Source organism: Eptatretus burgeri, chromosome 12, assembly GCF_056783735.1.
Source record: "Eptatretus burgeri isolate ZD-2024b chromosome 12, Ebu_testis_v1, whole genome shotgun sequence".
Lineage (NCBI taxonomy): Eukaryota > Metazoa > Chordata > Myxini > Myxiniformes > Myxinidae > Eptatretus > Eptatretus burgeri.
The window spans coordinates 44,986,814-45,001,223 of NC_140972.1; the positions used below are offsets into that span (position 1 = coordinate 44,986,814).

The 14,410-nt window shown below is 45.9% G+C and overlaps 1 protein-coding gene across 8 annotated transcripts in view; it reads left to right on the forward strand.

The window, feature by feature from the left end:
* Positions 1–14,410, forward strand: part of LOC147015523 (C-myc promoter-binding protein-like) — a 215,415-nt gene that overhangs the window by 70,208 nt on the left and 130,797 nt on the right. For 7 of the 8 annotated variants that reach the window (XR_015050358.1, XM_085850314.1, XM_085850313.1 and 4 more), the window contains one exon: positions 6,229–6,298. Coding sequence is in view for 6 of the 8 variants with exons in the window: in XM_085850314.1 (XP_085706440.1) it covers positions 6,229–6,298 (70 nt within the window). In the remaining 2 variants the exon portion in view is untranslated. Of the gene's footprint in view, positions 1–6,228; positions 6,299–8,430; positions 8,449–14,410 lie in introns of those variants that run through there. The other variant, XM_085850319.1, reaches the window with a different exon arrangement.

Consider the following 14,410-nt stretch of genomic DNA (forward strand, 5'->3'; position numbering starts at 1 on the left):
CGCCTTGAGACGCCATCTTGCTTCTCGTGAAGGGTTAATTTAACTCGCTCGTAATTTGGAGGGAATCGGGGGTCGCTTCTCTCACCCCTGGACCGATTCCCGTGAATTTCGCTGGAGACAGGAGAGCCCGTTGTCCCGTTCTCCAATACCAGTGCCGCGAGGAGGGCGATGAATTTGTATCGCACGACCTGACACCAGTGTTGCGGTTTTCGCGCCCGCCGGCGTGCTTACGGCCACGTAACTCGAATCGCGGCACGTCGCCCACCGAACGGACAATCCAGTCGTGACCCTCTCGGACTAACGCCGGGAACCAGTCACGGGTGGACCTTTCGGTCTCACCGCGATCGAGCCAATCAGCCCCCGCGTGGGATAGGGTTGCTCGCCGAATTCGACCTACCTAAGTACCCACGCGGAGGGTAGACCGGGCGATCGCACCTCGCCGCAGGTCGACTTCGGACACGGGCCACTTAAGCGACCCGTTCCGTACTATCAGAATAACCGAGCGGTGTTATCGTCGACCTCGACGGTTCGATTAATTATCTTGCGTATTCAGCCCACTACCAACCCTTTACGTGAAGCAAGATGGGGATTCAATAGAGGAAAAGACGAAGCGAAGCGGGAGAACAGTTCAATAATAAAGCACATTTATTCGCGGCACACGGGAAGCACACATATTCAATTCCACCAAAAGCACACAGAAAAGAAAAACACAATTCAATTTACACAAAAAGCAAATATAAAAGCGAAGACACAATGCAGAGCTAATACCGACTACCGAGCACACGGCAACACTTATACAATTCTACTTCACAGACGGCGCCGACAACACATACCCAAAACCAAGGAAAAGAAATACCCTCAAGGATGAGGCGGCCTGAGGCCGAGACCGGGTCGCGCCTACCCGTCTGGTGATGAGACGCGGAGCGGCGATGGCGCCTCAACTCCGCGGGCCTCGTGGACAGTGTCTGGCAGGGGGTGGGAAAGGGGCCCCCTTGGTCGCACTATCTCAGCGCGGGGGGGAAACAGGAGGGGGTTGCTGATGCTCGGGGTATAGAGGATCTTTATTATGTGCGACGAGCGTCTCCACCTCGGCCAGGTCGCGCTGTCGGCCTCCCTCGGGTGCAGCTTCCTGCACGACGCGAGCACCCCCTCGTCTGGTGTCGCCGCCTTTCCACAGCTCCGTCCCCTCCGTTCCGCACACGACGAGCAGCTCCACCGCCCGCGAAGTCTTGACCCTCTGCTTCCGACTCTCCTACTCTCCGCCTCTCCGCCTCTCCGCCTCTGGACTCTCCGACTCTGGACTCTTCTTTGGACTCTCCTCTTCTCTCTGACTGACGAACACGGTCCTTTTATCCCCCCGTAGCTTCGCCTTTGACCCCCTCCCTTTGACCTTTCACCTCGCTCCCCATTGGCCCGAGAAAAAGTGGGCGTGAAGGCTTTTTGATCCACAAATTTGCATATATCGATCGTCCTGGAGGCGGGGCCAAATCGCCCCTCGCTCACCGATTGGACGGCAAAAAGTGGGCGTGTGTCGTTTTTGATCCGTTTTTGAAGCACAAAATCCGTGATTTTGTACACGCTGTTCGACGCGCGCCCTGCACGAGTCCAACACCGGTACCCACAGCGGGGCAAGAACGGTGGCGATGCTACGGTTGCGAGGTGTGACGTGAAGGTCGTGGCGGTTGTGGTGAAGCGGCGTTGTGGTTGGTGGTTGATGTTGTGGTTGTGGTGGTAATCGTGGCGGTTGGTCCAAAATAAAGATAGTAAAAGAAAAACGGCTATCCTGAAGAGTCGCAGCACGCATAAATGACATGTATTCCCACTAGACAACGGGTTTGGGCCTAACTACACATGTACTTACCGAGATACCTCACCTAAGGGACCTGAATGGTGGTTTGCGAATTTGGTAACCACAACAATACTTTTGATCTTCCTTGTGTTGTGTGGTCGATGTATTAAAACAGAAAGCAGTTCTGAACACCTTACTGTGGTACACACAGACAAGGTTTGTGTAGCCTTACATCATGAAGACAGGATGAATGTTTACTACATGTGTATTTTACAAAGTATTTGTCTGCTGTTTGAAGTATAGATCTTTAATTAAATTAAGGTGTAGCATATTCCAGTGAAAAGTGGATAAGTAAAGAGTAGGCTATATCCTGTGGCAAATGGGACAGGAGCAGGGACCTGCAGAAATTACACGTAATGTAAAATGTGACATCAGGACCTCAACTCTTCCCCCTCCCCCTCTCTCCTTCCCATTCCCACCATCTCTTCAGCCCCCCCTCCACCTCTCCCCTCCTCCCCCTTTATCTCCCCTTGCACTCCCTTGCCCTCACTCTGTCCCTTGCCCTCACTCTGTCCCTTGCCCTCACTCTGTCCCTTGCCCTCACTCTGTCCCTTGCCCTCACTCTGTCCCTTGCCCTCACTCTGTCCCTTGCCCTCACTCTGTCCCTTGCCCTCACTCTGTCCCTTGCCTTCACTCTGTCCCTTGCCCTCACTCTGTCCCTTGCCCTCACTCTGTCCCTTGCCCTCACTCTGTCCCTTGCCCTAACTCTGTCCCTTGCCCTAACTCTGTCCCTTGCCCTAACTCTGTCCCTTGCCCTAACTCTGTCCCTTGCCCTAACTCTGTCCCTTGCCCTAACTCTGTCCCTTGCCCTAACTCTGTCCCTTGCCCTAACTCTGTCCCTTGCCCTCACTCTGTCCCTTGCCCTCACTCTGTCCCTTGCCCTCACTCTGTCCCTTGCCCTCACTCTGTCCCTTGCCCTCACTCTGTCCCTTGCCCTCACTCTGTCCCTTGCCCTCACTCTGTCCCTTGCCCTCACTCTGTCCCTTGCCCTCACTCTGTCCCTTGCCCTCACTCTGTCCCTTGCCCTCACTCTGTCCCTTGCCCTCACTCTGTCCCTTCCCCTCACTCTGTCCCTTCCCCTCACTCTGTCCCTTCCCCTCACTCTGTCCCTTCCCCTCACTCTGTCCCTTCCCCTCACTCTGTCCCTTCCCCTCACTCTGTCCCTTCCCCTCACTCTGTCCCTTCGCCTCACTCTGGCCCTTCCCCTCACTCTGTCCCTTCCCCTCACTCTGTCCCTTCCCCTCACTCTGTCCCTTCCCCTCACTCTGTCCCTTCCCCTCACTCTGTCCCTTCCCCTCACTCTGTCCCTTCCCCTCACTCTGTCCCTTAACCCCACTCTGTCCCTTAACCTCACTCTGTCCCTTAACCTCACTCTGTCCCTTAACCTCACTCTATCCCTTCCATCTCACTCTGTCCCTTCCATCTCACTCTGTCCCTTCCATCTCACTCTGTCCCTTCCATCTCACTCTGTCCCTTCCATCTCACTCTGTCCCTTCCATCTCACTCTGTCCCTTCCATCTCACTCTGTCCCTTCCATCTCACTCTGTCCCTTCCATCTCACTCTGTCCCTTCCATCTCACTCTGTCCCTTCCATCTCACTCTGTCCCTTCCATCTCACTCTGTCCCTTCCATCTCACTCTGTCCCTTCCATCGCACTCTGTCCCTTCCATCTCACTCTGTCCCTCCCTCATTTCCCTCACTCTGTCCCTCCCTCATTTCCCTCACTCTGTTCCTCCCTCCTTTTCCTCACTGTCTCCAAGCCTGGTATTGGTCCAACGGTGAAGGTGGCTGTCTTAAGATCTCAGGGTCTTGAGTTTGAGCCCCTCTTTTTTTCACCGTTGAAATAACACCAGGTGGGTTGACTCAGCCTGTCATCCTTCCGAGGTCAGCAAAACGAGTACCAGCTTGCTGGTAACAGGGGCACTGCAACAGTGGCACAGCTACACTTCCAGAAAATGATCCAACCAGCAGCCCACAGGCTGCATACGAAACAACTCTGCCCCCCCTTCTCCTCTCTCTCTATCTCCCACCCCAATCTATCCTTCTCCCCCCCCCCCACACCCTTCTTTCTCCTCACTCACTCTCTCCTCACTCACTCTCTCCTCACTCACTCACTCTCCTCACTCACTCACTCACTCTCCTCACTCACTCACTCTCTCCTCACTCACTCACTCTCTCCTCACTCACTCACTCTCTCCTCACTCACTCACTCTCTCCTCACTCACTCACTCTCTCCTCACTCACTCACTCTCTCCTCACTCACTCACTCTCTCCTCACTCACTCACTCTCTCACTCACTCACTCACTCTCTCCTCACTCACTCACTCTCTCCTCACTCACTCACTCTCTCCTCACTCACTCACTCTCTCCTCATCCCCTCTTTCCGTTCCCCATTCTCCACATCATGCCTGATTAGAAACAGCTATTAAAACATGTTTTGCTTTTGAAAACAGCGATATCTGTATCATTTTCTTCCTGTTTTTTTTTGCAACTGAGTCTTAAACAATCTGAGTTGCAATGAAAAAGTGAAATAAGATATCAAATTTAAGTTCAGATCAAGCCCTGAGAGAGTCAGCGTGAGCATTACAAAAGAGGCCTGTGAAAGGCATTACATTACAAAAGAGGCCTCAGATCTACACAAAGTATAGAAATATGGCAACGGTAGTATGGAAGTTGTGGGTGTAGTAAGGCGAACTATCCAACTAATTGGTGTAACTTACATGCACGGGCACACACGGCTCCTTTTATAGTATCTTGATATAAACTAATACCTGAGTAGTCATGAGTAGTCCAACCTTTTCCTTTAAAACCATTGAAATTCCTCTTGGGACACTTTCAAATACTGTACAGTAATGTTGTTATTAACTCTTGTGGAATGGTGTTCCATGCTTCTTCCATGACCTTCCAAAGATAATATGTTCCTGGGATTCTTTTTTACTTATTTCCGCCAAATGGTCTCATACAGCTTCAATTATATTGAGATCTGGCCTTTGAGGGGGCCATTCCATACATTGAAGGACTCAAGCTTTTTCTTTCTTTTGCAAACAAGTTCCAGCTGAGTATTTTGGATCATCATGTGCTGTAAGATGATGTTTGAACCAATGTCTTGCACCACCGGGGATAGAATGGCAGATGAAATATATTTGTAACTTGTTGCAGTCAATATACCATCAATTTTAGGTAATTTTCCATCATCACTTGAGGATATGCATCCCCAAACTAGACTTGAACATCCTCCATGCTTAATTGTTGCCTTTTGAGCAAGGTTATTTATAAGTTTCAGTTTTTTCTCATCTCGCATACCATACTGTGTTTGAGTAGATCCAAATAACTGAAACTTTGACTTGTTTGTGGAAAGCACCTTTGACCATTATTCCATTGTCCAATTTCTGTTCTTGTGTGTACTTTAGCCTTTTAGTCTTGTTCCACTTTCTTAAGAGGTTTTCTTACTGTAACACATCCTTTAAGTCCTGATTTCAAAAGTAACCTTCCTACTGTTGATGGAAGGACAACAACACCTTCTGATAATTCTGTTGTCAATTCAATGCTTGTCTTATTTTTATTCCTTAAGGATATTATCTTGAAGTATTGCTCATCCTTGTTGGACAGGTTATCGGTTCTTTCAGTCTTGCATTTGCGAATTACAGATGATGTTTTATCTGCACTTGTTGATTATGCTTCGGATACCACACCTTGAAAATTGAGTGATGCGAGCTATTTCACTTTATGTTTTTCTTTCTTTTTGAAGAAACACAATATGATGGCAAACTTCAACTGAAATTTTAGCCATTTTGTTTAAAGCCAACAATTAATCCTGATTGATTTGTAGTCTGTAGTCCAAAAAGTGGGCTTTTCATTTTATGGACGTATAGAGGAACACCTAACAATGAGTCATCAACTAGATTTGAATGGTAAATGTGATGGATTAGTTACTAAAACACTTCATATTAGCTGCTCATGTAAGAGTTATGATCACAAGTTTTTGAAGATTCTGATCAATGTCAATTAAAGATTGTTAAATAACAAGCTTCGTTTATTCTCACCCAAACCAAGTTGTATTAATTACAGTGAACATTGTTATAATTGTAGAAAACACGAGTGGAGGCGCTGAGTAAATTATTGATATTTATAACATCCATACATTGTAACAACTGAATGTCTATAAGACTTTTGCACAGCAGTGTATGTAATGCTTCCATGAAATAAATCTGCTTCTGCAACCTGTTTTGACTCGTCGATGTTTTGAGCTTTCAGATCATGAGATGTGTGTCACACACAGCCTGTCATTATTTCAATAGATGTCATTAGAGTATGATTGCAAATTGTTTTTTTTTTAAACCTGTTCAGAGATGCTCTCATCACTTCATTCTCTCTTACAGTGGGGCTCCGATGTGTACCTCTGCTATAAGAAGTCTGTCGCTAAGGCCAACACCATCGCTTATGAAGCTGGTAAAGTGAACTCTGACTTTCGGGATCCTTTCGAAATTGCATTTAGAACTTTGTTAGTCCTAATCATCTTATTTATGCACTGGCTTGGTGGTGCAAGAGGTTGTGCTCTAACCTTTGAACTGTCTAGTCTTTTTATTACTTACGTAATCTAAAGATTTCGTAAGTATATTGATGACTTCCGTCCTCTGTTTGTTTGTGCGTTTGTGTGTTTGTGTGTTTGTTTGTAGGCACGATAACTCGAGAACGGAAGAAGCTACCAATGCCAAATTACACCATGTGATTCAGGAGGGTGATGGCTAGCGCTGATTAGATTTTGGTCAAAATCGGTCAAAGGTCAAGGTCACAGTGAGGTCAAACATAATTCCGTAAATTCATGTGGAGAAATGGAGTATTTTGCTTCGGTCGACGTTACGAGTTCGTTTTAACTTCGATTTTAATTTTGTCTTCGGTTTTTGCGATCGCTTAGGACGCTTAAAACTCGGTTGTCGAAATTCTGGTAAAAATCGGATGTTTTGGAGACGTTTTAAGATTGTATTAAAAATATTTCACTCGCCGCGTCACAGCTCGTCACGTGGTGCAGCGCGCTCGAGCAGAGGCGTTGTTGATCACGTAAAGGTTTTCCGTGAGTGCGCTGACTGTGTTTTCGATAAAGATGGTGTTTAAAAGTCTTTTTTTATCCCAATAAAGGTTATCGTCGCATGCCTGACTCGCTAAGCCGTCTGACTATGTAAAGATTGTTGGTGGATGGCCGAATATTACGGTTTTGTGACTTTGATAAAATAATATAAATAATTGTGTGGAGAAATGGACATTTTTGCTTCGGTCGACGTTACGATTTTTGATGGTTTGGTACAGAATAATCGTAGAAACTTCTGGTTTGCGTCGCTACCTTCTCTTGAGACAGCTTTTATGAGACAAGGTCAGATGTCAAGTTGACGATTTCGTAAGTACCAGTCTATGACTGCTTGTTTATTTATTTGTTTGTTTATTTATTTATTCTTGGCCTGGGTACAAACTGTCAGATTTATGCTTCCCAGACAGAGCATTGAATTGCATAGTACTCTGTCCCTCAGATGGACATCAATGCTGGATGTCCCATCTCCTAAAATTTATTGGTAGCTGTTAAAGATCCTTTTGTGCTTTTATCGAAGAGGCAGTGTGGGAAGAGTTATCACAAGTAACCTGAACAAGTTGCAAATCCCTGTCCGAACCTACAGGGGGCACTGCATCAGCCACGCTCCCTCACAATGATTCAAACCAGCAGTCTGCACACAAGAGAAGACTAGAATATTTGACAGAGGATATCCCTCTCTTTTATGAGGAAAAATAACAACTTGAACTGTTCTTGAATGCTTCTTGAGATTTGGGAGATGTTTTAAAGGTCAATGGGTAAGGTGCAAAAAAATATTCCAATATGACTTGCTGGTTTTAATAAATCGTTTTGTTGACTGGTATGAAATGGTTTTTACACTGTAGTCATCACTTTAATTGTGAGCTTCATCGGCACAGCCATCTTAGGATGAATGTTGGACTCACAATATAGAAGTGCCTATAAGTAAGTAGGCTTGTGCATCCTTTAATAGTTTAATATGAAGCAAGATGTAGCTGTTTTTTAATTTTACTTTTGAAACCTGCTGATAATGAGGATATCTCAAAAATGTTAAAAATGTATCCCAGACATTGATGAAGTGCATCCATGAAAGCCCCCCCCCCGCCCCCCGAATCGACAGTGACAAAACCAGGGAGCAAAGCAGGGATATTTCACAAAGAGTACTTGATGTATAGAATGGTCTTCCTGGGAAGGTGGTAGCTGCAGCGACAGTCGAAAGCTTGTAATATATCGTGAAACGCAAAAGAAACTTACCACTTGCCATCATTCTGACTGCTGCTATGACTGGTGTCAGTTACAGTGGTGAAATAATTACACTTCTTGTCATCATAGTTTTGGTGCAGCAGCAAGGTCCAAATATAATCTTGATAGGATAGAACCACCCGCTCTGACTTAGGACCATCTGCCTGTCCTGCCTTGCAGTGGTGACTCTTGGCTTCCCTGATCGAGGTCTGTCATCTGCAGAGTTGTGGAGGGTGTCTCTGTCCACCAGGGCCGATATCGTCTGGTGTGAACAGCCAAGGCGACGTGCCATCTCACGGTAGCTCAATCCGCCTTGCAGTATGCCCAAGGCACACTGCCGTTGATCCCTTGACAATCGTGGCATGTTGATTGAAATTCCCATTTTGCACTGGCCTTTTTAAAGCTAATATCAAGACATCATGTGCAGCTCATTAAAATCATCCCGTACCCCTTGGCTCAGCAGTGACAGTCAAAACAGCTGTTCAACAGCTGTGCTATGAAGTGACCATTGAAGGTTCAAGTGACCATCCGTGACCGTTTTGTCTGACAGTGAGGACACTATTGTCCACAAATAAGTTCACACATTTACTACACGCAGTGTTATTGTTGATATTTGAAGGTTTAAAAGGAGGTAAGTTTCTTTTGCGTTTCAGTATAGTTGGATAGATACTGAAAAGCAATGGGGATAGAAGGGTTTAGGGACAGTGATGAGACGAATGAGGGTAAACTGAAATTAAATTAGGTAATCTGTGGGCAGTGTGTGCATGTTGAGCTTCTTGGGTATGGGATATCAATTATCTTGAGTTGTGGGTGTTCTCAAACTGCCTAGTTATTAAGGTGTCAACATGTCTGTGTTAATGAAAACCTCACCTAACGCTCCCCCCTCTCTGTCCCCCAAAATTTCCATCATATGTTGTTATTGATGCCCCGTGACATACCTCTTCACCCTGCTCTTCCCACACTGTTCACGTCCGTCCTACCCATAGAATGGATGTCAGTTTGTGGTGGGTGTGGTGCTGTGCTCGTGGATTTGATCATTTGATTAGGATGGAGGAATTGGGGCTTAAGTGAGGGAGTTGTGGGGGGGGGGGAGGAGAAGGGGTGAGGGAGTGCAGGGACATCTGTCAGGTGATGATGTGTCACAGGCTTCCTGTGTCGAGAATTCCTTGTATTACCTTCTATAAAACACTTTTGTGTTTTTACATTGGGTAAATGGAGGGTTTTTACTGCTTCTGCAATTACTTCGACTATTATTACCAACTTCATTTTGAAGGTTACGCAAGTTACTTTGTATTTGTTTCCACATATTGTTCAATTTGAAACTTGCAACATATTGTCACATGCTTATTCCACAAAATAACTCAAACGCTCGTTCTTCCTGCTGGTTAAGATTTCTCAGAAATGTTAAAGTGCATGTGCGTGTGCCTGTATATTTTCTTTGAACGTCAGCCTTTTTCCAGTGGAAGAGCAAATGAAAAGCATATCATCTACAAAGCTGTCATAATTGCCATGAAGTGTAGTTTCATTGAACAGCCCATTTTGGATTTGCTGCTTACTCGCTAAGGAATTGATTTATAGGAAACGTTAAATGGAGTCTCTTGTGGGAGGAATCTTGGCTGTCAATTTGTTCCACTCCGATCTTTTGGATTTGTCTTCCAGACCATGAAAGGCATTTCTTACCAAACAGCGGCTACTCGATCATAAAATTCCTTTGGCACATCCTCTGTCTACCCACGTACATTGTCTAATCTCTGCTGTTCCGTAGTTTTGCCGACTTTTTTCTTTTCGAATAGCATGCAATAAAATGTCTGTGCCACTAAAGGTCAATTTCTCATTAAAGTTAAAATAAAAATAACAAAAACTTATCTCGATGTCTTGTTCCTATTGTGTGCTGCCTTTTTGGCTGCTGGTTGCATCATTGGTTATGGGCGTGGCTATGCCGCTGATGCAGTGCCCCTATTACCAGTATACTGGTGCTCTTTTTGCCAACCTCGGAAGGATGACTGGCTGAGTCAACCCCCTGATGTTAATTCAGTAGAAACGAGACTCAAACTCGGGACCCTAGGATCCCAAGCCACCACCCTAACCGCTAAGCCAACACCAAGCTCTCATGTCGTGTTGAAACTTTGCTTTTGTAGAATTGTTCATCGCCTTAATTGGAGAAATATCCATTGCCATCAATGTACATTCTTCAAACGCAGTAGTATGCAATCTTTCAAAAATGATATTACTTTGCTTCTTTAAAAACTCTGAAGTTTGAATAAAATTTTCCAAATTACAAAGTTTATTATTTGTGTTAATACTCTCACACGTTATAAACAACTTTTTTTTTCTGTTTATGAAAATCCATCGGGTTTAGGTATGGTGAAACAGTTTCTGTTGAATTTGATGCAATAGCACAAATATCGAAGCTATAATCTGCATTTTCCTCTTGCTATCAACTGACTTCCTGTGCAATTATCTGAAGTTGCTGTTGGAAGTGATGTTCATCAATTAACTCACTCCAGCATGAAGCAACTCCTCACAAATATGTGCACCATCGTATTTTCGTCACAATAAAACTAAACAATAACATAAAGTGTAATAAACTGCAGGATTACAGTTTAAAAATGTTCTACTCTTGTGCATACAAACAAACCGTGGTTAATTGAGGAAAGATACAATTTGGAAACTGAGCACGTGATGCTCCCGTTATAATCACCTGAACCGAGTCCCAGTCCCCCACCCCCTGGAAATTTCCATGCAAATCACGTATCCCACAGATTTTGCATACATGTCTGCACACGAACCGTGTCAGTACCCGCTATAAATTGGCCTCCCATGAGGTCTAAGTCAGTTAATGAATGGCTTGGGGTCATTCTACACCAACCGAGTTTGCTCAGGCAATCAGAATTGTTCAAATGGGATGACTGATACTGCTATTATTTCCCAGTACAATGTTCATCACAATGTCATTTCTAGGGCACTGACAAGATACTATCAGACTTGACAGTTTATGCAGAGAACTTGTAAATGTCACCTAAGGGTAACAGCCCGTCGTGATAATACATGATCTTGCCCTCCTTACCAGAAGGAAATACCTTTTTTTCTCCAGAATGTCCTGCAAAAGATTAACCGGCCATCAAATTTTTATGTAGACAGTTCAGGACTGACCATGCCAATGGTATGAGGTCCAAAGGCCCATTTAACGGAGTATCTTTGACAGCACAGCAGTGCATGTAATGTGGCACCCCGGCATAACTGCAGGATGAATTGTTGGTACAATGTTCTTTTCACAGATGTGTCGAGATTCTACTTCGATGTCAATGATGGGTATGCCAGAGTCTGAAGTTAAGGTGTGGTGGTGATTTGCTAATTGTGTCATGAGGCAGCATGGTCAGTTTGGTGAGAGCAGCTGATGGTTTGGGCTGACATTCAAGTTGGCCGATGAACTGATTTTGCCATCATTCTGACTGCTGCTATGACTGGTGTCAGTTACAGTGGTGAAATAATTACACTTCTAGTCATCATAGTTTTGGTGCAGCAGCAAGGTCCAAATATAATCTTGATAGGATAGAACCACCCGCTCCCGACTGGAGCGACCAGGGGGGTGGATCATTCTCATGTGTAATGTGCATGTGCGTGCCATGTGGCCCGTGGTGTGTTCATATAATAATAATAATTATTATTATTACTAGTACGGGCCCGTAGGGGCGGGCCCGTAGGTGCGTAAATGATGACTGGATTGGGGCATTATTTCAATTAGATCGGACCAACCGTATCATAAATGGCCATAACTTGGGAAACACCTGGGAAACATATTCAGGTCTCCAGCGTCAATTATGACGTCATATCAAATGAAGAAGAATTGACGCCCCCCCCTCTCTCGCCCCCTCACTCCCCCCAGTCTCGCCCCTCCTCTCTCCTCCCTCCTCTCTTGCCCCCACTCTCACCCCCTCTCTCGCCCCCTCCTCTCTCCCCCTCTCTTGAATTGTGACGCCCCCTCTCTCTCACCCCCTCTTTCCCCCCTCTTTCCCCCCTCTTTCCCCCCTCTTTCCCCCCTCTTTCCCCCCTCTTTCCCCCTCTTTCCCCCTCTTTCCCCCCTCTTTCCCCCCTCTTTCCCCCCTCTTTCCCCCTCTTTCCCCTCTTTCCCCCTCTCTCTCGCCCCCGTCTCTTCTCCCCCTCTCTCGCCCCCGTCTCTTCCCCCCTCTCTCGCCCCCGTCTCTTCCCCCCTCTCTCGCCCCCGTCTCTTCCCCCCTCTCTCCCCCTCTCTCCCTCCTCTCTCACTCCTAGTCTCACCCCTCCTCTATTCCTCCTCTCTCTCCCCCTCTTTCCCCCTCTCTCACCCCCTCTCTCGCCCCCTCCTCTCTCCCCCTCTCTTGAATTGTGACGCCCCCTCTCTCTCACCCCTCTCCCTCGCCCTTCTCTCTCGCCCCCACTCCCACCCCCTCTCTCACACCCTCCCTCTCACACCCTCTCTCCCGTCCCCCTCTTTCACTCTCTCTCGTCCCCACTCCCACCCCCTCTCTCCCCCTCTCTTTCCCCCTCTCCCCCTAGTCTCACCCTTCCTCTCTCCCCCTCCTCTCTCGCCCCCACTCTCAACCCCCACTCTCCCGCCCCCCTCTCTCGCAGATATTGGTCGACAGATAAATGGCCGTAACTTGGAAACCGCTCGTCCGATTAATATCAAACCTCAAAAAGGCACATCCGCGGGTCCCCAGCAATATTCCTGGCAAGTTTCAATCAGATCGGACCGTCAATCGTGCAAAAATAAATAAATACATACATAAATAAACATTGTGATGTCATAGCACTGTCTTGTCATTGGTCGACAGATAAATGGCCGTAACTTGGGAACTGCTTATCCGATTAATATCAAACCTTGAAAAGGCACATCCATGGGTCCCCAGCAATATTCCTGGCAAGTTTCAATCAAATAAGACCGTCAATCGTGCAAAAATTTTTTAATAATAAATAAATAAACATTAATTGTGACGTCATTCGTGATGTCATAGCACCGTGTCCTGTCATTGGTCGACAGATAAGTGGCCATAACTTGGGAACCGCTCGTCCAATCGATATCAAACCTCGAAAAGGCACATCTGCGGTCCCCGGCAATATTCCTGGCAAGTTTCAATCCGATCGGACCGGTGGTCATCCGGTTATTAATAATTTTGGAAAAAATTGGCATGATGAGGTGAGAAGGTGGAACGACACCTTCAGCTGCCATATATACACCTTTTCAACACTGAAAAAGTAGTAAAATGGCCGTAACTTGGGAACCGCTCGTCCGATCGATATCAAACCTCGAAGGCACATCCGCGGGTCCCCGGCAATATTTCCGGCAAGTTTCAATGAGATCGGACCGGCAGTCGTCGAGAAACAGCGATCGCAGACAAACAGACACACACACACAGAGATTGCTGGAATTATAGATAGATAGATTATTATTATTATTATTGGATCAAGCCTTACAAGCTTGGACCCAATTGATTTTCTTCTGTTTATTCTATACCAGCAAATACCACCCGTCACTTCACTGACGGGAATACTAAGAAGGGGGGCGGTGGGGTGGGGGAAAGAGAGAAAGAGAGGGGAGAGGAAGGAAGGCAGGGTCCCTTCTCTCATCCCTTTCCCTCCCTCCCTCCCTCCCTCCCTCCCTCCCACAAATGTACCCAGCGTTGCCTGGGATCTAATATACATCTATTTGACTACCACAATTAAGCACATATTTAGAGTAAACATTTTCTTTTTCAATTTGCAAATGATTGAACAGAAATATCAACAATTAAACATGTTATTGTAATGCTTTTGGGGAGACAATATTTAATGCTTTTCCATCAAGAGCCAGAACATGTAAATTGTTAGGTGTTCCACTTCGAGAGAAGCCCTTATTTAGTTGTCCATGTGAAAAAGATATTTGAAATTTGTTTCGTTGTCAGACACTTGAAACACACTCTCTAACCAACGATATAGGCATACAAATCAAAATAGCTCGTTTTTAAATCTTGGCAGGATGGATATTTCAATAAGTTGGCGAAGGCAGTCTCCTTTTTCTACAAACTCTTCTATCACCCTTGAGAGTTGTGTCTTAAGATGACCAGTATCATTAGACTGTGTGCATGCGTGAGCGATATAACTGTCTTTTCTAGGAACAACCATTCTTCAAAGAAAGATGTAGGGATGGTTTCATATGATAATTTCTTGTGACCATCCCTTCCTTGTTTTCATACTTTTTGGAGAAACATCCCTCCATCATTTTGCATTTTTAAAAAAAGTTT